This window comes from Heptranchias perlo, chromosome 4 (assembly GCF_035084215.1).
Source record: "Heptranchias perlo isolate sHepPer1 chromosome 4, sHepPer1.hap1, whole genome shotgun sequence".
NCBI classification, from domain to species: domain Eukaryota; kingdom Metazoa; phylum Chordata; class Chondrichthyes; order Hexanchiformes; family Hexanchidae; genus Heptranchias; species Heptranchias perlo.
In genome coordinates, this window is record NC_090328.1 from 50,778,707 (window position 1) to 50,803,331 (window position 24,625).

Genomic DNA, 24,625 nt, shown 5'->3' on the forward strand with positions numbered 1-24,625 from the left:
GCTGCTCTTTTCCTTCTAGGTGGTGGAGGTGCTGTCGAAGAAGCCTTGGCGAGTTGCTACAGTGCATCCTGTGAATGGTACACACTGCAGCCACAGTGCGCCGGTGGTGAAGGGAGTGAAAGTTTTGGGTGGTGGATGGGGTGCCAATCAAGTGGGCTGCTTTGTCGTGGATGGTGTTGAGCTTCTTAAGTGTTGTTGGAGCTGCACTCATCGAGGCAAGTGGAGAGTATTCCATCACACTCCTGACTTGTGCCTTGTAGATGGTGGAAAGGCTTTGTGGAGTCAGGAGGTGAGTCACTCGCCGCAGAATACCCAGCCTCTGACCTGCTCTCGTAGCCACAGTATTTATATGGCTGGTCCAGTTAAGTTTCTGGTCAATGGTGACCCCCAGGATGTTGATGGTGGGGGATTCGGCAATGGTAATGCCGTTGAATGTCAAGGGGAGGTGGTTAGACTCTCTTGTTGGAGATGATCATTGCCTGGCATTTATCTGGTGCGAATGTTCCTTGCCACTTTTGAGCCCAAGCCTGGATGTTGTCCAGGTCTTGCTGCATGCGGGCTCGGACTGCTTCATTATTTGAGGGGATGCGAATGGAAATGAACACTGCAATCATCAGCGAACATCCCCATTTCTGACCTTATGATGGAGGGAAGGTCATTGATGAAGCAGCTGAAGATGGTTGGGCCAAGGACACTGCCTTGAGAAACCCCTGCAGCAGTATCCTGGGTCTGAGATGATTGGCCTCCAACAACCACTACCATCTTCCTTTGTGCCAGGTATGACTCCAGCCACTGGAGAGTTTTCCCTCTGATTCCCATTGACTGGAATTTTACTAGGGCTCCTTGGTGCTACAATCGGTCAAATGCTGCCTTGATGTCAAGAGCAGTCACTCTCACCTCACCTCTGGAATTCAGCTCTTTTGTCCATGTTTGGACCAAGGCTGTAATGAGGTCTGGAGCCAAGTGGTCCTGGTGGAACCCAAACTGAGCATCGGTGAGCAGGTTATTGGTGAGTAAGTGCCGCTTGATAGCACTGTCGACGACACCTTCCATCACTTTGCTGATGATTGAGAGTAGACTGATGGGGCGGTAATTGGCCGGATTGGATTTGTCCTGCTTTTTGTGGACAGGACATACCTGGGCAATTTTTCACATTGGGTAGATGCCAGTGTTGTAGCTGTACTGGAACAGCTTGGCTAGAGGCGCAGCTAGTTCTGGAGCACAAGTCTTCAGCACTACAGCCGGGATGTTGTCGGGGCCCATAGCCTTTGCTATGTCCAGTGCACTCAGCTGTTTCTTGATATCACGTGGAGTGAATCGAATTGGCTGAAGACTGGCTTCTGTGATGGTGGGGATATTGGGAGGAGGCCGAGATGGATCATCCACTCGACACTTCTGGCTGAAGATGGTTGCAAACGCTTCAGCCTTGTCTTTTGCACTCACGAGCTGGACTCCGCCATCGTTGAGGATGGGGATGTTTACAGAGCCTCCTCCTCCCGTTAGTTGTTTAATTGTCCACCACCATTCACGACTGGATGTGGCAGGACTGCAGAGCTTTGATCTGATCCGTTGGTTGTGGAATCGCTTAGCTCTGCATATAGCATGTTGCTTCCGCTGTTTAGCATGCATGTAGTCCTGAGTTGTAGCTTTACCAGGTTGGCACCTAATTTTTCAGTACGCCTGGTGCTGCTCCTGGCAAACTCTTCTACACTCCTCATTGAACCAGGGTTGATCCCCTGGCTTGAGGAATATGCTGGGCCATGAGGTTACAGATTGTGCTGGAATACAATTCTGCTGCTGCTGATGGCCCACAGCACCTCATGGATGCCCAGTTTTGAGCTGCTAGATCTGTTCTGAATCTATCCCATTTAAGACGGTGGTAGTGCCACACAACACGTTGGATGGTGTCCTCAGTGCGAAGACGGGACTTTGTCTCCATGAGGACTGTGCCGTAGTCACTCCTACCAATACGGTCATGGACAGATGCATTTGCGATAGGTAGATTGGTGAGGACGAGGTCAAGTAAGTTTTTTCCCTCGTGTTGGTTCGCTCACCACGAGCCGCAGGCCCAGTCTGGCAACTATGTCCTTCAGGACTCGGCCAACTCGGTGAGTAGTGGTGCTACCGAGCCACTCTTGGTGATGGACATTGAAGTCCCCCACCCAGAGTACATTCTGTGCCCTTGCTACCCTCAGTTCTTCCTCCAAGTGGTGTTCAACATGGAGGAGGACTGATTCATCAGCTGAGGGAGGACGGTAGGTGGTAATCAGCAGGAGGTTTCCTTGCCCATGTTTGACCTGATGCTATGAGATTTCATGGGGTCCAGAGTCAATGTTGAGGACTCCCAGGGCCACTCCCTCCTGACTGTATATCACTGTACCGCCACCTCTGGTGGGTCTGTCCTGCCGGTGGGACAGGACATACCCAGGGATGGTGATGGATGCGTCTGGGACGTTGGCTGAAAGGTATGATTCTGTGAGTATGGCTTTGTTCGGCTGTTGCTTGACTAGTCTGTGGGACAGCTCTCCCAATTTTGGCACAAGTCCCCAGATGTTAGTGAGGAGGACTTTGCAGGATCGACTGGGCTTGGTTTGTCTTTGTCGTGTCCGGTGCCTCGTAGTCTGATGCTGGGTCGTCCGTCCGGTTTTATTCTTATTGCGACTTTTTTTTAGCGAGATTTTACAACTGAGTGGCTTGCTAGGCCATTTCAGAGGGCAATTAAGAATCAACCACATTGAGTGGCAAGTAAAATGTTGGAAAAGTTGACAGGTGCAAGATAGTAATAAGTTTGTCAATTCTTGGTCAAATTTTGAGGTAGAAGTGCCTCATCGAATGTGATTGTTCCACCTTGGAGGGAGGAAAGCTAATATTCCTATCTCAATAGCTGTATGGCACATTCAGTTGACTGATTATGGGCATATTTTTCATAATGTGGAGAAGTCCTTGACTTCAGCCATTCAGATCACTTCATTGAAAGAAGTTGATATGTGGAATTAAGCAGTACTTGTGGATAAGAATGATTAAGCATGGCTAGTTTGCAGAACAGATACGGGGCTGAAATGTAAGTTCAATTGTAAAATCCATTGGCACTATGGAAATGTCCATAGCAGTATTGGACTTTTATGGTTCGAAAGACCTTTTAAGTATGTTCTCATTCATTGTGCAACAACGTTGGTATTGTGTCAGCATGTTTTGCAACATGCTTTTCTGGGAATAAAAAGGAGTAAAGTATTGGAACTATAGATAATAGGAACATTAGTAGTTATTACAAAGAGACTAAGTAGGGCAATATTTAATTTCCCTGTTTATCATTGGCAATTTAGTAATTTTAATATTTTACATTTGTAATCTGACACTAGTAATATTGCCGTCAAAGACCCGAATTCATGTATTATTTTAAATCAATTATGCTGAAATGTGCAGTCTTCAGCACTTTCAAAATTTCTAATGAAGAAAGAATTTCAACGTCAAAGCAATTAGTTAAACTATCTTTAATATCAGTATAACCCAGATAATTGTTTAACTTTACTGCTGTCATCACTAGATGTATGGAAAGAACATGAATCTGTTCATTTCAATTCTACAGCTAGTTTCTGGAAATAGAATTGTATTTTAATCAATACTAAGTAGAGAAAGTAATATGTTAATGTGCCAGTTATTTTTGTCTCATCTGACTGCACAGGTTAACCAGACGTGTAATTTGTAATTCACTGACCTTTAGTCATAGTTTCCAGTAATACCTTTTTGAAATACTATAATGTGTGTTGAATTGTTACATTCACGTACATTTTTGCTTAAACTACGCCAGTAACAGTACATTTGATGTTGATTTCTGTAATTTTAGGTCAGGTGGTTAGTGGATACAGAGTAAGGGATGGAATATGGACATTAATTGGTCGACAGAGTCCACAACTGCCGCAGGTATGTCTGTTCCTGAATTCGTACTAATATTGGTCCTAATCTTGCTGGACTGGGTCATTTCGCGGCGTGCCCCATTAGTTAGATATTTCCCCTCACCCTTCAGCTTGAAAAACCTTTGCCCTGTAAGTTGCTGGAAGTGTGAGCTGGTAACACGTGGTGAGGGCAACGGACCTTAGTGCACAATGGGACCAACAGTCTATCTCCTTAAAAAGATTTTAAGGATTGAGAAAGAAACAGAGAAATGATGGAGAAGAAGGTAAATTAGAGTGGATGAATTATCATAGAATAGTTATAGCACAGAAGGAGGCCATTCGGCCCATTGAGCCTGTGCCGGATTAGAGTCAAATCAGGTACAGAAAGGGAAAGAAAGATTCAACATAAGAAATAGGAGCAGGAGTGGGCCATACGACGTCTCGAGCCTGCTCCGCCATTCAATAAGATCGTGGCTGATCTTCGACCTCAGCTTTCCTGCCCGATTCCCTTGGAGTCCAAATCTTCAATCCTAAATCCAGTCTTAAATGGCTGACCTCTTATCCTGAGACTGTGCCCCCTGGTTCTAGACTCTCCAGCCATGGGAAACAACCTCTCAGCATCTACCCTGTCAAGCTCTCTCAGAATCTTGTATGTTTCAATGAGATCACCTCTCATTCTTCTAAACTCCAGAGAGTATAGTCCCATTCTGCTCAATCTCTCCTCATAGGACAACCCCCTCATCCCAGGATTTAACCTAGTGAACCTTCGTTGTACCGCCTCTAAGGCAAGTACATCCTTCCTTAGATAAGGAGACCAAAACTGTACATAGTACTCCATGTGAGGCCTCACCAAAGCCCTGTACATTGGATTAAGAGAGAAAAAAAAGGGCAACAAAGGAGAAGTAAGAGAGAAAAAAAATTTTAATTTTAAAAATCTCTAACAGTTTACTACCTGTAGGAATGAGACTCCACAGTTTAAATTGTTCCCTTTCTGGGCTGGAGAGGTTGATTGGCATTGCATCTCCTCATTAAAAAGGTACTTACACTATTAATTACCATCCCTAACTTTCTGCAGTGAGCTTAATTGGCAATTAATGTGCAAATTTAGCAACTTTGTGAAACTCACAGGGAGGTTAAGGGCGAGATGCCGTTTTCGCAATTCATGGAGTATCTCTTGCTCGCCAAAAGTTTCTGTACAATTTCCACATTAATAACGGTGAGCGCCATTAAACTCGCTGTTATTTTTGGCAGCAAATTCTGGGCCATTGTCTTTAAAAGCTATCCACTTTATTTATTTCAATTAATGCTTTTTAAAAAATTGCATTTAACTTTTTAAAAAAATTGTTTTGGAACTTTCTGCTTGTGTATGTTCTTGTCAGGCTTTCTACCATGTGGAAAACCCAATGGATATTAAATATGGTGACACCATTACAGCTAGATGTGTATTCACAGGCAAAGGAAGGACAACTGTTACACGGATAGGGTAAGTCTCAAAACGGCCCACTTAATAGCAGGAGTAACGTTTTTTATTTGAAAAATTAAGTGTACGTCTTACTTCTGAAAATACAGGGTCCCTAGTGATTGTACATCATTTATCTTAATTTCTCAAGGTAGTTGTATTATCCAGATTTTGTTTTGAAAGGCATTTAAGATAACCTCAATGGTTTCTCATTGTTATTGGGCAATAAATTGTTTATTGAATGTTGCGCCATGGCTTATAACAGTTTATAATTCCCATATGACTGGCAAGTGCAATTTACATGAGGAAAAGATCCATGTTCATTTATGTACAACTTCAGCAACCTCAGTTTTTGCCAGTTGTAATTGTCTTGATGACCATTTATGCAAATTTGAATTTAAATGGGGAGAGACTGTGGGCAGAGGGGACCTCCAGAGTCAGTGGTATTCAACTCATGCAACAGGGGTGAGGGATGCAGTTAAAACCTGGAGTGGGGAGAAGATTAAAAACTTAAAAACATAACTTACTTTTCAAATTGATATTTTTTAAGAGCTCATTAACCTAAAAGTAAAAATCACTTGGGAAAACAATCAAATGGGAGCGGAGCTGGCGCTGACTGCTCAGTAAACTATTCCAGAGCCACCTGCAATTACATAATCAGTGTGACAAGTTTACACAGGCGTTTCCATTACAAATGTGGACATAAGAATTTATAATACGGAAGTATAACAAAAACGTGACCACAGAAAGGAAGTGCATGCAGACACATCATTTTAATACATTATAGATATAATGTTGATTCGATACAAATTTATATTCTTATTGATGTAAAATACCTATATAATAATTACATCACTTCTAAATTTTTTTTTCACTGTGCTTCGCTTTGGTGCTCCTATCACTTGTGTCCATTGAACCATAATCTCGTGCTTCTCGGTACTCCATCGATGACAGGAGGGTTTGCAGTGACTGGCTGCTGTGTTCCTCCAGGAGCCTTTTGAGACTTAGATGGTCTTGATCTCAGGACAGCTGAGTCCTGAAAGGAACCTGCTGCAGGCTGCATTTCCTGTGCTGCTGCAAGGGCAGCTTGCCTCTTTCTCTTTCCTTCCACATATGCAGGTATCTGAGGGGCTGGCAAGAAGGCATGCATGTAGTACTATCTTGAGAGATGACACCATATGGGAGTGCATGCCTGTCATGCTACTGGTACTGAGCACTGGCTTTGCATGGCTACTATCCTTCAAGGAAAGCTAACTGCATGCTGCCAATCACATTGTTGAAACTCGGAGAGATCCTTCTCTGCATCCCAGTCTCAGCCTTCTCCAATCTGCCCCGAAGGCTTCTATGGCAGCAGTAGGTTCCTTCATTGCAGAAACAAGGACTGAAGCCTATGTAGTGGGGGTTTCTACTGCCGATTAGCCTGGAGGTGCCATGTGCTCCAGGGTGAGTTGCAGTGCCGTGCACATATCCATCGTGGTGCCGCTGATGTGAGTAGACTCCAATTGACCCCACCTGTTGCACATTCTTGAATAATGTCTCCAGTACCTGCACATATTTTCCATGCTCTGATGGCATCCTTCTTTCAAAACTGGATCGAGAACCTTCCAGCCAACAAGCTCTGCCTTCTCTCCCATCCCAAGCTCCCCTTGCCCACACATGTTCCGTGCATCACCCTGTGCATTTTCCTCTGGCTTACTAAGGCCTCTCAAGTATGTCTCTCTGGGCTGGTGCTTGGAAGGGGGAGGGTGATTGACAATGTAAGTGAAGTAGTGCTGATAAGTCCTGAAGCAGAGGGGCCAGGTTTCTCTTCCTGTTCCTTAGCTCGTTGCTGTGGCACACCTAGGAGAAGGAGAGAGGAAAGCATAGGTAGCTGAAGAGCACAGATACCATTATACTTTCAGTACAAAGAATAACATGAGGGTTTCATCATGTATTTTGATCACAAATTGCTTGTGCTGCAGAAGCCTAAGAGGGAAGAGCAGATGACTATTCTGATCAACCTGCAGCTGGTACTTTCCCACCTACTTCCCTGAATCCCACTCCTTTTCCTGCTTGCATACCTGGAGCTTCAAGGCTTCCTTCTTATGTGGGGTCAGAGGCCTAAGATTGGGGAAGGGGGTTCACCATCTGTGACTTATCTCTGCCATTGGTTATGAGTTGCATTGTCTTTTAAGAAGAAAGTAGTTATGTCAACTGGAAAACCAAGTCAAATGGATATTTGGGATATTCAGCACGGTTAACTTAACAGATTGTGGATATTTGAGCCCAAACTAATTTTTAATTTTGGACATATGACACATTTGAGGAGTGACACTACGGATCCAATTTGGTTGCAAGATTTTTTTTTAAGAGATGTTAGGTGAAAAGTTTACCTACTATTTTCTTCAGTTTAATTGTACTCTAATTATTCTTAATGACAAATTTTCTTGCAATTAATGGCCAGTGATGGTCATACAAAAGCAACAGTATTCTGATTATGAACAAATATTTGTAGTTGAATATTTGATTGATTGCCACAGTGCTAATTTATGGTTATGAATCTAATAGTTTTGGCTGCTGGCTGACCATGCCCATTCAAAATTCCTGCAAATACAAGTATCATGTATATGACATTTTTGTTTGATGCAGTAGCAAGGGAAAACAACTTTCTTGCCTGGAAACCTGTCATGACACATATACTTGTTAAAAGATCAGTTTCTGTCTGGTTATTTAATGGTGCTCCTGTTATTCTTGGAGCTTGCGTAAGTAGCTGTCACAGGATGTGGCTCATCACATTCCTGTAGCATTTTGCCTAAGCTTAGATCCAGTCAGTGTGAACCTGGAGGATTCTGAACAGCTCAGTTCAGCTTAGAGGCTTGTTCCCTTTGGCTGAACTGTCTTGCTATTTTCTCTTCTGTTTGCTCAAGGTAGGTAGCATGTCATTATTGTTGCCAGGGTGAATAAGTGAATGCAGTATGACACCAGAACGAAAGTCACCATTGACGTATTTTTCCAAGAAGTAAACAGTCCACCTCCGCAGCTTTGACGGGTATCTGCTACATTGTCGCAATTGCCAATTAATCTTGGCACACAATGAAGGACCATAAATTAAATGAAAATCATTCTTCAAAGGTGGGAGCCCTTCAACGAACATCAGTGCATGAATGATGTAAAGAAAAAAAAATGTACTGAGCACATCTGTTAAATGATAAAAAGCTATTGAACTCATGAGGATGAAAACAATAATTAAATTCACCAGCTCAATTGTTCTGATGCCTAGAATCCTGCTGTGAAATTCTTCAGTTTCACCACGCATCTTTCATTGCCTGTGCAATCATTTGCATTAAAAAACCTGTACTTCTATTATATTCATCTTTAATAATTGATTTCAATCTGCCATTAATAAGTTCCTTTCAGCTATTGTTTGAGCGATGTATGTTTAAAGGAATGCCGTGCCGTCACAATTGTTGCATATTTTGAGTCAATTTTGTGTGGTTTATATATGTGGTCACATAACATTCTTAGTTATTATAGGTTGCTTTGGGGCACATAGATGCATCTTTTTTATAACTTGAGTTTGGGAGACAGACAGAACCTGCAGTAGAACAAGGGACATACTACAACAAAGATCCAGTTCCCGACATGGTTTCTCTATACCCTTTCCCATGTTTCAAATAAAAACAGATATACAAATGAATCATATATATCATTATGATTGCATCAGGCTGAGTTTTTAAAAATTATTAATTGTAGGAAATGTGCAGGTGGAATCACTGGTCCCTGGCTGCTTCTGAGTTGGGGGACAGCCGCAGATTCCATTGCAGCTGCAACACGCTGCATTGCTGCCTGCAACGAGGAAAAAGCTTCCTTGATGTTACTACAATGAGGGCCCTCAACTTCAGAGTCATACTTGTCAGTTGCCACACATCTTTCTTCCGAAGCACCTACAATCCCACTACACCCCTTTCCTGCCACCTTTCCCCCTCCCCCGCCAAAGAAAATCTGTGCTTCTAGTGTTTAGCGAGTTTAGGGAGGAATGTTCGTTCTGCTGGATATATATCCGTCAGATCCCTCATGGTCCATCGAGGAGGAAAAGCGACAGCAATGGCCCAGATTTTGCTGTAGCAGGGCATCAAACGGCATCTTTAAATCATTAAAATGTCATGGACAGGTATGAAAAATAAGCAAAAAGGCTAATGGAATGCTGGCCTTTATATCCAGAGGACTAGAATACAAGGGGGTAGACGTTATGCTACAGCTATACAAAGCCCTGGTTAGACCACACCTGGAGTACTGTGTTCAGTTCTGGGCACTGCACCTTAGAAGAATATATTGGCCTTGGAGGGAGTACAGGGTAGATTTACTAGAATGATACCTGGACTCCAAGGGTTAAATTACGAGATTATACAAACTAGGGATGTATTCCCTGGAATTTAGAAGATTATGGGGTGATTTGATCGAAGTTTTCAAAATATTAAGGGTAGGTAGAGAGCAACTATTTCCGCTGGTTGGGGAATCTCGGACTCGGGGACGTAACCTAAAAATCAGAGCCAGGACTTTAAGAATGAAGTTAGGAAACACTTCTCCTCGCAAAGGGTGGTAGAAGTTTGGAACTCCCTTCTGCAAACGGCAGTTGATGCTAGCTTAATTGTTAATTTTAAATCTGAGATGGATAAATTTTTGTTAACCAAAGGTATTAAGGGATATGGGGCTACAGTGAGCATATGGAGTTCGGTCACAGATCAACCATGATCTCATTGAATGTTGGAACTGGCTCGAGGGGTTAAATGGCCCACTCCTGTTCCTAAGTTCCTATGTTCTCATACCTGCTGTTAGTTATACTTGCTCTTGCATATTAAGGTTTTAAAATTTTTTTGTGTGGCAAGCTGCTGAAAGTGCGAGCTGATAGCGTCACAACGAGGGAAACGGCATCTGGGACCTGAGTGAACAAGGCAAGGAACTGTATATCTCCTTAACCAATGAGATTGAAGGATTGAGAAATAAACAGCACAAGGACTGAGAAGGAAGTGTAATTTAGAGTGGGTGAATTCAATGTCAAATCAGGTACAGAAAGTTAAACAAAGGGAGGGAAAGGAAGATTGGATTGAGAGAGAAAAAAGAGACAAAGGAAAAGTTTAAAAAAAAACTTTTTTTAATTTTAAATTTGACATTTTTAAAATCTCCAACATCAATTTATACCTGAAGGAATGAGACTCCACACTTGTAATAGTTAATTTTCAGTGCCAGAGAGGTTGATTAGCAGTAATTAACAATTATCACTTCATTAAAAGGGTACTTATGCTTGAAATGACAAGACTTAACTTAATGTGGCGCGTTTAACTCGTACCTACCGTGCAAATACAGCAACTTCACGCCACTCAATGCATTTCAATGCTGAGGTAGACAGCGAAATGCCGTTTTCGCGAAGCTAATGGCAGGGCGGCACAACTCAGACAGCAACCTTTGGGTATTGGCATTTAACTGCGCATCTGCATCTCACCTGAAGTTGCTGTACCATTTACACTTAAATAACAGCGAGCGCTATTAGCCTCTCTGTTATTTTGACAGCAAAATCTGCCTCATTACAATGGTGGTACTTAGCATAAATGAAACTGCTACATAATCGTTATTGTTTCACTTGCGCAATAGACCATGGGTACAAATAGGCATTTTGATTTGCACATCTAGTATTGATATTTTTTTTCTGTACTGGGTTATGAGAGCAACAAAAATACAGTATAACTGAAGTCGTTGGTGAGGGTTTCCTATATTTTTATAAATGCAAAACAAAATGGGCCAGATTTTGCTGTGAGCAGCTAATGAACAGCGCTAGCAGTTCATTAGATTTTCTCTTGCCCAAAGACTTTCTGCGGGGTTTTGCATGGCAAGTTGCTGCCAGCGGGAGATCCAAACTCCACAGGGCATCTGGGATCTGTGTGAACATGGCAAGCAACTGTGTCTCTCCTTAACCAATTCAATTGAACAATCATTAATGAGCAGCGCAAAGTCCGAACCAAAAAGTGTAAGTTAGAATAGTGAATTCAATGTCAAATCAGGTAGAGAAAACGAAATAAAGAGAGGGAAAGAAAGACTGGATTTAGAGAGAGAGATAAGAGACAAAAAGAAAAAGTAAAAAAATAATTCAAATTTTAAAAAAAATCTCCCAACAATTAAAAGGTGAAGGAATGAAACTCCACAGTTATAAAAGTTAATTTTCAGTGCCGGACAGGTTGTTTGTCAGTAATTAAGATTTATCATGCCCTGTTAAAAGGGTGCTTAGACTGGAATGGACAAGCACTAACTTTTTGTGGCAAGTTTAGTCCGTATCTACACCGTTCAATACATTTGAATGGGGAGCCAGACAGCGAGATGCCGTTTTCGCACAGCTTATGGGGGAGCGGCGCATCTCGTACAGCAACTTCCAGATGTTCGCGTTTAACTGCGCATCTCCGCTGGCCGGAATTTGTTGTCTGATTTGGGTATAAATAGTGCTGTTAGCCTTTTGTTGTTTTTGCAGCAAAATCTGGGCCCATCAAAATGGCTTGTAGCTTCTACATTGTTTTTTCTCCCCTGTTCTCTGCATCTACATCATTCTTGTCAATTATAAGAACCAGAAGTACCAACTCTCAACATTCCTATGGATTCCATCAATGGAGTTTCCTTGGAGACACAGGCATGCTTAAGCAGCTTGATGTTGAACTCAAAGCTAGTTTTCCTTCACTCATCAGCTAAAACTGAAAAACGCATTAGAAGAAGTGCAAGTATCACCAGATTGAAATTCACATCCAGTATCCTAATTTGTAATCCACATAACGCTATCTTGGAAAGTAATTATCATTTTTATTAATAGTTATATCTCAGTAAAATCTATTATGCATTAATTTTTGAATGAAATCTTCAAAGGGAGCATACAGATGTAGTTGTTAAATGATATATAGACTATTGAATTTTTGTGTATTTTCATGAAAAATAGTAACATTTGAAGAAAAAATTATGTATGTTATCTTGCATTAAAATGTTTGTCTTAGTTGTGAAAATTAGTGTTCACCAGAAAGACTACATAGAATTACCTTTCCTAATCTTGATAAAATCTGGTTTTGTTACGGCGTGTTTTATACTCTGGTTTTGTAATGAAACTACAACAGTTTAAGTACGAAAGAAATCCTCTTATAGTTGAGTGCATTTCTAATAAGGTGTGATTTAACAGTATTTCTCCAGCATTCATAAATATGTTTGTAGTCAGTTACGCCCAATCTCATTGATAATTAATGTAAGGAGCCGCACAACACCAGGTTATAGTCCAACAGCTTTATTTGAAATCACAAGCTTTTGGAGCTTTGCTCCTTCGTCAGGTGAGTGAGAGAGTAACTCACCTGACGAAGGAGCAAAGCTCCAAAAGCTTGTGATTTCAAATAAAGCTGTTGAACTATAACCTGGTGTTGTATGACTCCTTACATCTGTCCACCCCAGTCCATCACCAGCATCTCCACATCATTGATAATTAAGATAGACCAAAAATTATACCTTTAAACGTAATAGTTATGCTTTTGATTGCATTTGTTAAGGAAACTTCCGGAAATTATCTGATGAGATTTTCGGTGCATTCTGGGCCTACGTTATTCACATTTTACTAACCAAGACTACTCATAATTATATCATTTAATAAGCTTAGTGTGAAAAGGTTTCGATGCCGTTATATTTAGGGTTATTTTGATTAGCTTAGGTAGTTTTGAATTATTTTGTGTGATGTATTTACCCCTCTTTTTAGGTTATTTTCTCACTTCAGAGGGCAAGTGGTGACTGTTCCCTGGCCTTCACCTACACAACTAAGTGTGTGAGAATAGCCCAGTGATCAATCTCTGTTCACTCTAATGATAGGAATCTTATGATTTCGGACAGCAGATAAGCAAGCTTACAACAATAAGGACTTCAATTACTTCATTATCAGTACTGCAAAATAACAGAGTATATTTACTCAATTTCCAGACAACAGAAATAATACAGTGACTTCTAAGCTCCCTTCTTCCGATGTCTGTTTGAACAGATAACAGCTGCACTACCTATATTTATACCCAACTTGTTTATGACCAATTTTCTTATCTTAACCACCCTCAAGGTCCTTTTGCTTATTGTTTTTCAGCAGATCATTATTTTCAAAAGTTAATTATGCTCTTTGATTGCAGATGTTCCCTCTCTAGATCTCACAACTTAAACATTAATTTTTCTGCCTGCAATGTCCATATAATCTCATACCAGCCACAACCTACCTACCTTCTTTTGCCAGTGGAAAAAGGTAGCAAATGGTTAAAATAGTTCATTTGAACACTTTTCCATTTTGTAATATGGCATTTTATGGTATTTACACAGTAGCCTTTTTTCGCTATTTGATACTTTAACAGGTTTACACAGCACCTCTAATTTTATTTATTTCCTTGCTGTTATGAGGAATAACCTGGCCTCCATTCACTGCTTTCCCATAGCTTTCTTGAGTTGAGCAAATTAGTGGAGCTATTTATATATGTAATATAAACTTTCCGTTCTATATTTTGCACCATTTTCCATGTCAAGAGGATGAGCAAGGCACCGTTACCAGACCTTTGCCAATGCAATTTTGAGCCAGCTCTTTGATCTGTGAGGGTGGCCAACAGTGACTCTTCTGACTTCTCCCTTCCAATGGAAAGCACCTAGGTTCTGACCTCTGTCTCTACTTGATGGGACGAGTGAGATGGAGAATTGGTTTTGGTGAACCCTCCTCTTAACATAGCACATTGGAAGATCAATAGAAATTCTACTGATAATTTGTAAGGAAAAGTTTGTATTTTGGATGCTGAGATATAAAACATATGGCAAAACTGTTTGAATGTATTAAGCATGCAATTATTTTGCTTTGTTTATAGAGGAACATCCAAAGATGAGATGTGCAACTTGTATATCATGTATTACATGGAAGCTAAGCATGCCAAGCCATACATGTTCTGCATGCAAGAAGGTAGTCCTGAATTGTTTAAACATATTCCTCCAGAGGCAAACATCCCGATCCCTGTCAGCCCAGATATGGCTATGCATGGACATCATACAGGTGATTAGATTTTATTAAATGTCCTGAGCTACTACATAGACATTTTATGGTATAGAAATATTACTGTTGAATTATTCATCAAAATCCTTTCATCAAAATGAAATACATACAAAAAACTTCGACTTTAGAGAGTGAGTGATTCTGGCATTAGTGGTCTATTAATTATGTGTCCCCCTAATCACTCAGATGCCTCTCCCAATGGCTTGAAAGATTTTGATTTCAGTCCTGATGGAAACTGCTGCTTCTGGGGCCACCATTATACATATACAGATAAGCTTCAATGTACCTTAATTAATTGTGACATTTATACATGGCAACTGTCAGCACTGACAGTTGGGCCAATACTCCTCGATCCCACTCTGCCATTATAAGTGTGGTGGAGAGGGAATCCTCGGGTGACCCACACTGGGACCAGGGTCAGGTTGATAAATTTATAACAATCAGGTGGAATGCCCATGCCAGGATGGGCGCATCTTGGGTGCCTGCTGGAAGTGCAAGGTGCACAAGATGCAGTGCCCAAGGGCAGAAGCCTGTGTGACTGACTGAAAATGCGAAAAAAATTGTAAAAATCTACCTCCTTTATAAAAGGGCTGATTTCATTCCTGTTGCCCCAAGCCTTCTGGGATGATCTTGGACAGGACCTGAGGAAATATTGGGGCCTCGCTGTTTAGGGGACCTGGTTCAGCATGCCAACATTTGCCAACAAAAATCAGTGCAGATAGGCTCCTCTGCCTCCCACTCCGTCCAGTCTCACTGCTCCTGAGTCTAATAGTTAATTCACTGGAACAGATTCCTCTGTCCTTTCATCGATGTTCCCATTGCTAATGGCAGGGATTGCAACCTCTGTGTACTGTAGGTATGAACTTTTTCAAGAACAGGAGTTCTTGCCTACAAGATATAAAGACGGCAATCCTGGCATTACCACAACGAGCAGCACTGAGGACAGAGGGACCTGTTCTGGTGCATTAGCCATTAGACTCAGATGGGAGAAGGTGGGGATGAAATGAATACGAGCGAAAGGGGAAGAGGAGATTATATGGCAGTGAAAGGGGAGGAAGGGAATGGGTGACAGTGAAACGAGATGAAAAGGGATGGTAATGAAAGAGTGAAATGAATGTCACCCATTTCATTCTATTATTGTCAATGAAGGGGAGGGAAATGGGTGGCAATAGATGGAAAGGGAAAATGGATGGTAATGAAGAGAAGACGGAAGGAGGCAGAAGCTTTTGTGGGGCAGAGGTAATGAGGGAGAAGGCCAGCTAGAGCTGTGGTGGGGGGGGGGGGGGGGGGGTTGAGGAAAGTGACACCATGAGCTCTGGGAGGGAGGAAAGAGTGTCAGCTTGAACGGGGGGAGTGGGAGAAGACTGCAAGATTGAATTAATGAGGGAGAAAGAGAAGAGTGCTAGTTTGAACTGAGAAGGTTGGAGGAGAAAAGGTGTCAGAGTAAGAATTTGGATGGGGTACAGTGTCTGTGTATTGGGTATGGAGGAGTAGAATGCCTTTCTGAAAAGGGGCGCTTGGAGGGTTGGATGTGGTAGAATGACTGTTAAGAAAGCTTTGGGTATTAATGGTCTGTTGAAAATCCAAAGGTCACTTCGATTTTTTTTCTAGATTACATATCTATTAATTGTGAAGTACAGTGAAACCTGTAAATTAGGGACACCAAAAGGACTTGCATTTGGTGTCCTTTATTTGCAGGTGTCCTTATTTTGAAAATGGTCATTGAATGTACAGTAAACCAGATAAGCCAAATATCCTGGGAATGGCTGTATCTCCTGCAGCATTCCTTTTCTTCGCCCTCACCTGGGATTGGGCCTAATTCTGGAGCCCTGCCAGCGAAATATAATTTCAGACCATTTTCTGTTCGTTGGGTTTCCCAGTTCATTGCCATCCTAGGATCCTTTTCCATTGAGGGAGGGATATCCTGATCCTGGAATCTGCTACATTGGCAGCCTGCACAGGACGAGGTGGCTGCTCTAGGGCCATAGTGCTGGGAGATCCCAGCCAAATTGGAGGAGATTAATGTCCTGCAGACCCCCACTGCCACCTCGCGCTGACCTGCCTGTCCGTGTTTTAAGTTAGAAAATGACTTAGTGCATAATTTGCGCGTGTCCGTGGTTTCAAGGTGCATCTTGTATCTATTACGATGCAAGTTATTTGGGACTGTTAATAAGTGTTCATTTTTGGGCGTGTCTGTTTGTACAGGTTTCACAATAAAAGTGCTTAAAATGAACCAGAATGCATAAATTCCCCCCCCCCCCCCACACTCCAGAAATTCACCACCAATTTTATACCTTCAACATTTGGATTTCTCTTTCAAGCTTTCATGTACTTATATTTTCCTCTTCCTTCAATACAAGTATAGGAATATTGATTATATTCACAGCTTAAATTGCAAACTCTATGTAACCACGTTTTCTCATGTTGGAGCGATTCTTGAATTGTCAGTTTTTTGGGGCTGTTGTCAGCTTTTTTGAAGCTCGTTTTCAACGTTGGCATGTTATGAGCATTGTAAATTGGTATGGAAACCGTTGGGTGAGGACATTTAACTGCAGAGATTTTATCAAACGTTTTGCACCTGGTATCCTTGAATTGGCTGTCACTATTAGATTGGGGTTTGTGGGTAGTATTTAGCAGCTATCCAACTTCCCTCCTATCAAATGGCAAGGATGAAATTCTCAAAGTTGTCTGAAAATAGCCACTTATAAAGTTATGTTTTGGTGCTGAGATTTTTCGTTGTTAATGAGAAAGCTAAAGCTTTGAAAAATAGAATGTGCTATATCGCTATCCCATTATCATGAAATACGCAGCCAGCTGTTATCCTGAGCATACTATCTGGGTTCCATGAGGTAGTGACCACTTTCAATTTAGTTTTTGAGAAGTTTAATAGACACAGATCTAGAAATAAAAACTGCTCCCTCGAGTCGCACTTAAAAAATGAAGTATAAAGTAACAGCAATATACAATCTCCTTTCCTGATTTGTTGGATTTCCCTACAGCTCATTCGGATAGCTGGAATGTACCCTAGTGAGATATTCCCGAGTTTGTTTTTAGCCCACTCTGCTAATTGGTCCTTTTGCTAATTTCAGTTATTTTTAAACGTTTTAACATTTTTGTTCAGGCCATATTTACAGCAGTTGTACACACATATACATGGGATCTTTGGGATTTGTTTGCGTGTGTGTATATAAAAACAAATTGTAACCATTTTAAAATATGTTTCTCATTAACCAACTACTAGGTAAAGAGCAGCCAAATGAAAATGTTATACTCCAGCAACCTAAAAGAGAGGAAGAGGTGGTTCTTGATCAGGGTATGTACAATCACACATTTCAATGATAAATATTAAACGGTAATTTTTTTCTCTCTGATTTGGAAATCATCAGTCCGTGGATGTGGAATTATGACTGAACATAGAAAATATACTGTATGTTAAAATTTATGATGATAAACAATTGTAATTCTAGTACATAAATACTGTTTTTTAAATTCCATTCTACTCACTGCAACATCAAATCATGCGTATTCACCTGCTGCTTCGTGCTTCATTCCACAAAAGGACTGTGTGCATTCGCACTGCTGCTGTTCTTTCCAATAAATAATTCATGAGGCATCAATCAACTGGTCCAGAGCTGTGCAAGTAAAACTCATTACTTACAATGTGACCTTAATAGAAATTTTTATCCCCTATACACTTATTTAATCACCTAGCAATTTATCTTCCTTATCATAGTGGAATCTTATACGGTCTATTCAACTAATGCAACAACTTTTGCTATTGAATGTACATAATGTATGAATGTACATTTGGTGGTGATGGTGCCTTAGCAGAGAAAAAGAAAAGTAGTACTTGAATAGAATAGGGAGCAAGGAGATCACTACGAAGTGGTTTGTGTAAAGCCACCTTGATACTAACCGAGATTTCTGTGGACTACAGATCGGTGGTACTATCGCAGTCAATGGCACCTTTTAAAATAAATGGTGAAGACCCATATTTTTGTGCATATTGCAAGTTGCCATCAGGTCTTCAGCTAAAGTTAAATATGTAAAGCTGATTCCCTTCCATTAAGCAGTGGGAATTGCAGGTTTCCAAGCTTGATGAGGAATGACAGCAGAAAAAAAAGTAAGAAGATAATGGTACATAGAGCTCACGGGTCTATATGGAGGTTACAGGTTTATGAGCGCCATCCCCAGGGCCACTTTAGAATGGTCATCAATGTGAAATATATATTTACTCAGTTTACTTTAAATGCAAAGTGTTACCATAATAATCAAAGCATATATTTCAATAGCTTTCTGAAGAACATTTACCAAATCCGGATGTTGTTTTGTGAAGTAATCTGCTTGTCACATTGCAATTTTGCTCCACATGGGTGGTGATATTTTGCTAGCTTCCTGTATGTGGCCAGATATTTTGCATTAAACATGATCCAAAATGCAGACATATTGATGCTAGTATGTGTGTATGTATTTACCTATCTACAGGCACTATGGCATGAATCAGTTGCATTGCCTAAAAATTAAATACTTTATTTCAGTTTTAAAAATGATCAACAGTGCTTCTTGCAACATATGTTGAGAAAGTAATCAGTCGCATTAGTTTGTGTAATCTATGAAGTATAATTACCTTGATGAGCTATTTTTGTAAGTTCTCTTACAAATCTCTTCTCTGACAATTATGACGAATAGTAATTTCTGCTCTGGTAAGTGGAAGAGCCCTTGCAAGGTGGAGTGTTGTGATTTTTACACCGTTCCAAGTACTTCATTGCCAGGTATATGTATATATACGTGGAGAAGATGTTTCCATTTGTGGGGGAGACCAAAACTAGGGACCATAAATATAAGATAGCCACCAATAAATCCAATAGGGAATACAGGAGAAACTTCTTTACCCAAAGAGTGGTAAGAATGTAGAACTTGCCACCACAAGGAGTAGTTGAGGTGAATTTAAGAGTAAGCAAGATAAACACATGAGGGAGAATGGAATAGATGGATATGTTGATAGGGCTAGATGAAGAGGGGTGAGAGGAGACTTCTGTGGAGCATGAACACCGGCATAAACCTGTTGGGCCGAATGGCTTGTTTCTGTATTGTTAATTCTATTTATTATCCTCTGAGTTGTTAGGGCTAATATTTTGAAATCCAGTACTCTGGATAATGTCCCACATGGGACTAGTTTTACTGGGAAACCTCCATAGTGCAGTCAGTCTGCAAACAGAAGGGTGGTAAAATATTTATGTCTCTGTTATTAAAAATGCAGTATTATGTTTCAAGCTGAATTTCTCCACAACTGGGCAGAACATTTTGCAGTGGTTTAGGCTTGAGAATAAACATTTAAATGAATAACTTTTAAAAATAGGATAAAATACCCTAGTAAATTGAAATTTCTGACACTGGTCTGTAAAATCATTACCGAAAGAGTAAACGGAGAGATTAGGAGGATTTTTTTTTTATATACAGCTTGTTCAGACAAGAATCCGTTGTAGCTTTTAAAAGAGAAGTGGATGAACATTTGAAAAAGAAAAATTTGAAAAAGAAAAATTTTAAAGTGCATGAGAAAAAGGCAGGGGAATGGGACTGAATGTAGAAGTCCTCCGGATAGTTGCATAGGCCCAATGGGTCAAATGGCCTCCTGTGCTATTGGATTCTCTGACTTGATCTTTCTTAAGTAAAATTGTTATAAAGTTATCAAGCCTTAATGTTATCAGCCCCGACTTTCCAAAAATGGAGTCAAAGTAGCCCATGGCGCTGACCTGCTTGTGCTGGCAGCTCAGATGATGCATCAAAATTTCCAACCGGAGTCCCTTCCTACTAATTTAAATAGGGTACTGGCACATAAAATTCTTGTTCAGTGAACTTGGCCTGTAAGATCTTGGCTTAGGGAGTGTTAAACCCAGTGAGGCTGCAGCTAGTCGTTAAAGGACAAGTTGTGGCAGTGACAGAAAAGTTGACTAGCTGTTTGTACAGATACAGAGAGATGTGCACAGCACTGCTACTTTTGATACTTAAGGGTTTGAGGTGCATGAAAGGAGGATGGGACTATTTGAGGATTAAGGGCACCTTCCAGTAAAACCACAGGCCCTCGCCGCATGGAGGGAGGTTGCCAAGTGAATCAGTGTCGTCACCAAGGTGTCTCATATCTGACTCCAAGTTATGTAGTTTGCTGGTATCAGGAGGAGGTAACGGTGACTATTGCTCAATTTTACTCATTCCTTGTCTCCCCTATATAGCATAAAGATCCCTATTGTAATAAAAGCATATGCTCTGACTCACTATGAGCAATACCACGGGAGATCTGCCAATTAAAAACAAAAGATGGTGTGCATGGGGTCAGATGGGAAAGCCACTCCAGATAACTAGAACCTCAGAGCAGCATAGTATCTCCCTCCACACCTAGGCCAACAGGAAAACAAGCACCATATATATGTAGCCACTGGCTACTATGAAAGTTTGAGATACAGACGGAAAATGTAAAACAGCACTCATTGATCACTTTATATCCTGGCTGGTAGCACTACCAACTTAAAAGATTAAGGCACACAGAGTTTGTATATTCCTGCTAGTGTTGACTAGGATGTGCTGAATGGACAATAATCAATAAGGTGTGTTCTTCCATATGCATGTTACCATTACATGTTGTGACTAATTCATCTCAATCCATAATAAGGTAGACATCAGAGTTATTTGATTCTGCCAAAGTCATATTAAGATATCTATTTGGAGCTTATTCCCTGTTGATACTGATCTTTGTCACTTACAGCCATATATATCATAAAAGTAATAAGATATAAGAGCTGAAATAATGTAGGGCAAGAAGGTTAGAAAAAAATGTAAAGATTATGTTAAAGGCACTATCTAAGTGCAAGTTATTATTTTTGCATTGCAGTACCATCTTAAGCAGTAAAATCTATGTGCACTTTACCCTGGAATATAGGATTTGCAGGATTAAAGAGATAATTGGATGCTCAACCTGACAATTGTGTCTTATCAATCTAGCTATGTCTCAGGTGTCTAGTATTAAAAAAAAACATTTGACATTGAGAGAAGTGTTTTGGGATAGAGGAAGGGCAGGAGTGTTAAAGAGGATTTGGGATTGTCCTTGCCTATCCAGATGATCCTGAGGTTTTATGAACATACGAAATTGACAGGCAAGAAAAGACCAGCTGGTCCACCAAGCCTGCCCCACACCATGGTGGCCGAACTATCATGGCTAAATACTTTTTCCCTGCCCCAAGCATTACCCACCCCTGCAGCCATGTAATTTCCTTGGAGAAGGAATAAAAACAGGGCCAATGAGGGGAAAAAATGCTCTGTAAAATTCCTCTCCAACTTTCTTCAGGCGATCGAAATCAGTCCAGGAAATCACATGGGCCGTGTTATCTATAAAGACACTTGCCTTCGATATAATGCGATCTCTGGCCCAGTGAGGAACCGGTCCAACTCCCTCTTGAAGGCATAGAGAGAGACAGCACCACACCAGCTGGCAATATATTCTAGAGGCTCACGATTCCTACTCTTCCATAGTTTAAACTCATGTCCCCTGGCCCTCCCCAATCTGTTAAACTGGAATAATCTATCAATAGGGACGCTATCCAGCCCTTGAATTATTTTATAGACCTCTATCAGGTCACCTCTAAGTTTACGCTGCTCTAAAGTAAATAGACCAACGGTCCTTGAGCCTATTTGAGTAGCTGAGGTTTTTTAAGCTAGGAATCATCCTTGCAGCACTCACCTGGACCATTTCCAAGGCCACTGTATCACCCACCATGTGGGGGGACTAAACTGGGCACAGTACTCTAGATGCGGTCTGACCAGCGACCTGTTTAGTGCCCTTTGCTTTATAATGAATTGTTCTATTAATACAACCCAACACCTTGTTAGCTTTAGCTACAGTTTCTCTACATTGATCATGAACCTTTAGTGATCTGTGCACGATAACACCAAGATCTCTTTCTTTCTCAACCTCTTACATGTATCATTTGCAGGGAAAGATACTGAATTCTGTGTTGATCCTACCAACACGCATGACACCACATTTATCTAAATTAAATGCCATTTGCCAATGTGTGGCCCACTCGCCTAGCGGATCTAAATCATTTTTGATTTGATTGCACTCCTCCACTGTCTTAACCCTTGCACAGATTTTGGTGTCACCTGCAAACTTACTTACTATACTCCCAACACCACTGTCCAGGTCGTTAATAAAGATGTGAAGAGCTGTGGGCCCAGGACCGATCCCTGGGGGACACTACTAGTAACATGTTTCCAAGATGAACCACATCCTTTAACTACAGCTTTTTGGTTGCAGGATTGGTGCCAATTCCTAATACAGCGTTTCATATTTCTACTGATACCACAAGATTCTATCTTGTGAAGTAACCAAGTGTAACATACCTTATCATAGGCTTTCTGAAAGTCCTGATAGACATTGTCTACTGAATTTATGCCATCCTCTACCCTCGTGACTTCCTTAAAAATCTCTATCAAATTTGTTAGGCACGGCCTATTTTTTCGGAACGCATGTTAATTTCTAATGGTCCCTTTCTTTTCCCAGTGATCAGAAAGGGCATCTCATACGATCCCTCCTAGCATCTCCCCAATAATGGATGTCAGGCTGATAGGCCTGTAGTTCCCTGGCTCTGATTTGTCCTTTTTTTTGAAAATAGGAACTATATGAGCAGCTTCCAGTCTAAGGGAACTATCCCTGCCTCTATTGAAGATTCGGGCAAGGGGCTCACGGAGTACCTGTCCCATCTCTTTAAACACCCTTGGATGGATATTATCTGGACCTAGTGCCCTATCAATTTTGAGCTTTCCCAATCTATCCAAGATGACATTACTATCTCTTCTAATATTAATGCTATTCAGTACTAAGCACCTCTCATCTGGAGCATAAGCATCATCTACAGGACTGATGCAAAATAGTAATTTAGCAGCTCTGCCATAACCTGAGAATCAGTTTGAATCTGCCCTACAGTATCCTTTAGTGTGGCCCTATATGGTCGTCTGACTACTGACATGGCTTAAAAAAAAAGCTTTTGCTATTACTGCCACAGTTATGCACCATCTTTTCCAGAGATCTCTTAACTAATCTTATGGCTGTTTTTGTCTTAATTGCATACAGTACTTTTCCCTGTTCTCCTGCGAGTTAAATGCCTTAAGTGTGTAGCATGCCTTCCGTTTCAATCATTCCTTATCAACCATATGGTTTTGTTTTACCATGTGCCCTTTTAACTACATGCCTTCATTCTGTTTGAGAATGGTTTTAAATAGAACCTACTTGTCCTCAGTACTTGATTGCCTATCTAGTAGGGTTGCCCAGTCAACTATTACCAGATCTTCAGCCATTTTATTAAAAGTTAGTCCTCTTAAAATCTGGGACCAGCATTAGATTGGTTGCAGACTTGAATTGGCCAATAAGATTAAACCTAATGACATTATGATCAAAGCTGGCCAGATGTTCTCCCACATGGAGGTTTGATACAGCTCTATGGTCACTGCTAAAAACAAAATTGAGAACTTGTTTATCCCTAGTTTCCTCACCAACAAGCTGTGGAAGGAAACAATCATTATGGTGTCCACAAAAGACTCAGCTACTCTTCCCCACTACACTAGATGGTTCACCATCAGACCATTTAATACAAGGAAAGTTGAAGTCTCCCATAATGCAAATTGGGCCCAGGCTAGAAGCCGTAGCAATTTGTGAACAAAGTTCTACATCAGCTAGGGATGCCTGTCCTGGACACCTATAACAGGTGCCAATCATAAACTTGGGGCCATTGGCTTGGACTAATTGAATCCAAACAGCTCCAGCTACTGCTGATGTGCTAATATCTCTTGCCACTGCAGACAGATTGTTTCTGACTATTAAGGCTACACCACCTCCTTTCTGACCTGTTCTATCTTTCCGAGAACAGTTACACCCTGCGATATGGCATTCGGCGCCATCGTTTAAATCTAGCCATGTCTCAGTAACACCTATAACATCTGGGTTTTCTAATGATGCATTAGATTTTAGTTCCAGCAGTTTATTTCTAAGACTTCTTGCATTAGAGTAGAAGCATTTCAATGATTTATCAGTTAGCTCACTTTGGGTACCGTTCCTTTTCTGTGCCTTACCTTTAGAAAATCTGGGTAGTCTATTAGTGCTACCTACCCTAGTAAAACTACTGGATGGTTTATTTATTCTAACCCTTAGCTCAATTAGTTTAAATG

At 41.0% G+C, this 24,625-nt stretch overlaps 1 protein-coding gene across 4 annotated transcripts in view; it reads left to right on the top strand.

The window, feature by feature from the left end:
- pam (peptidylglycine alpha-amidating monooxygenase) overlaps positions 1-24,625 on the top strand; it is a 276,130-nt gene that overhangs the window by 190,932 nt on the left and 60,573 nt on the right. For all 4 annotated transcript variants that reach the window (XM_067982909.1, XM_067982913.1, XM_067982911.1 and 1 more), the window contains exons 11-14: positions 3,845-3,921; positions 5,273-5,376; positions 14,229-14,410; positions 17,652-17,723. In XM_067982909.1, the coding sequence (XP_067839010.1) occupies positions 3,845-3,921; positions 5,273-5,376; positions 14,229-14,410; positions 17,652-17,723 (435 nt within the window). The remainder of the gene's footprint in view (positions 1-3,844; positions 3,922-5,272; positions 5,377-14,228; positions 14,411-17,651; positions 17,724-24,625) is intronic.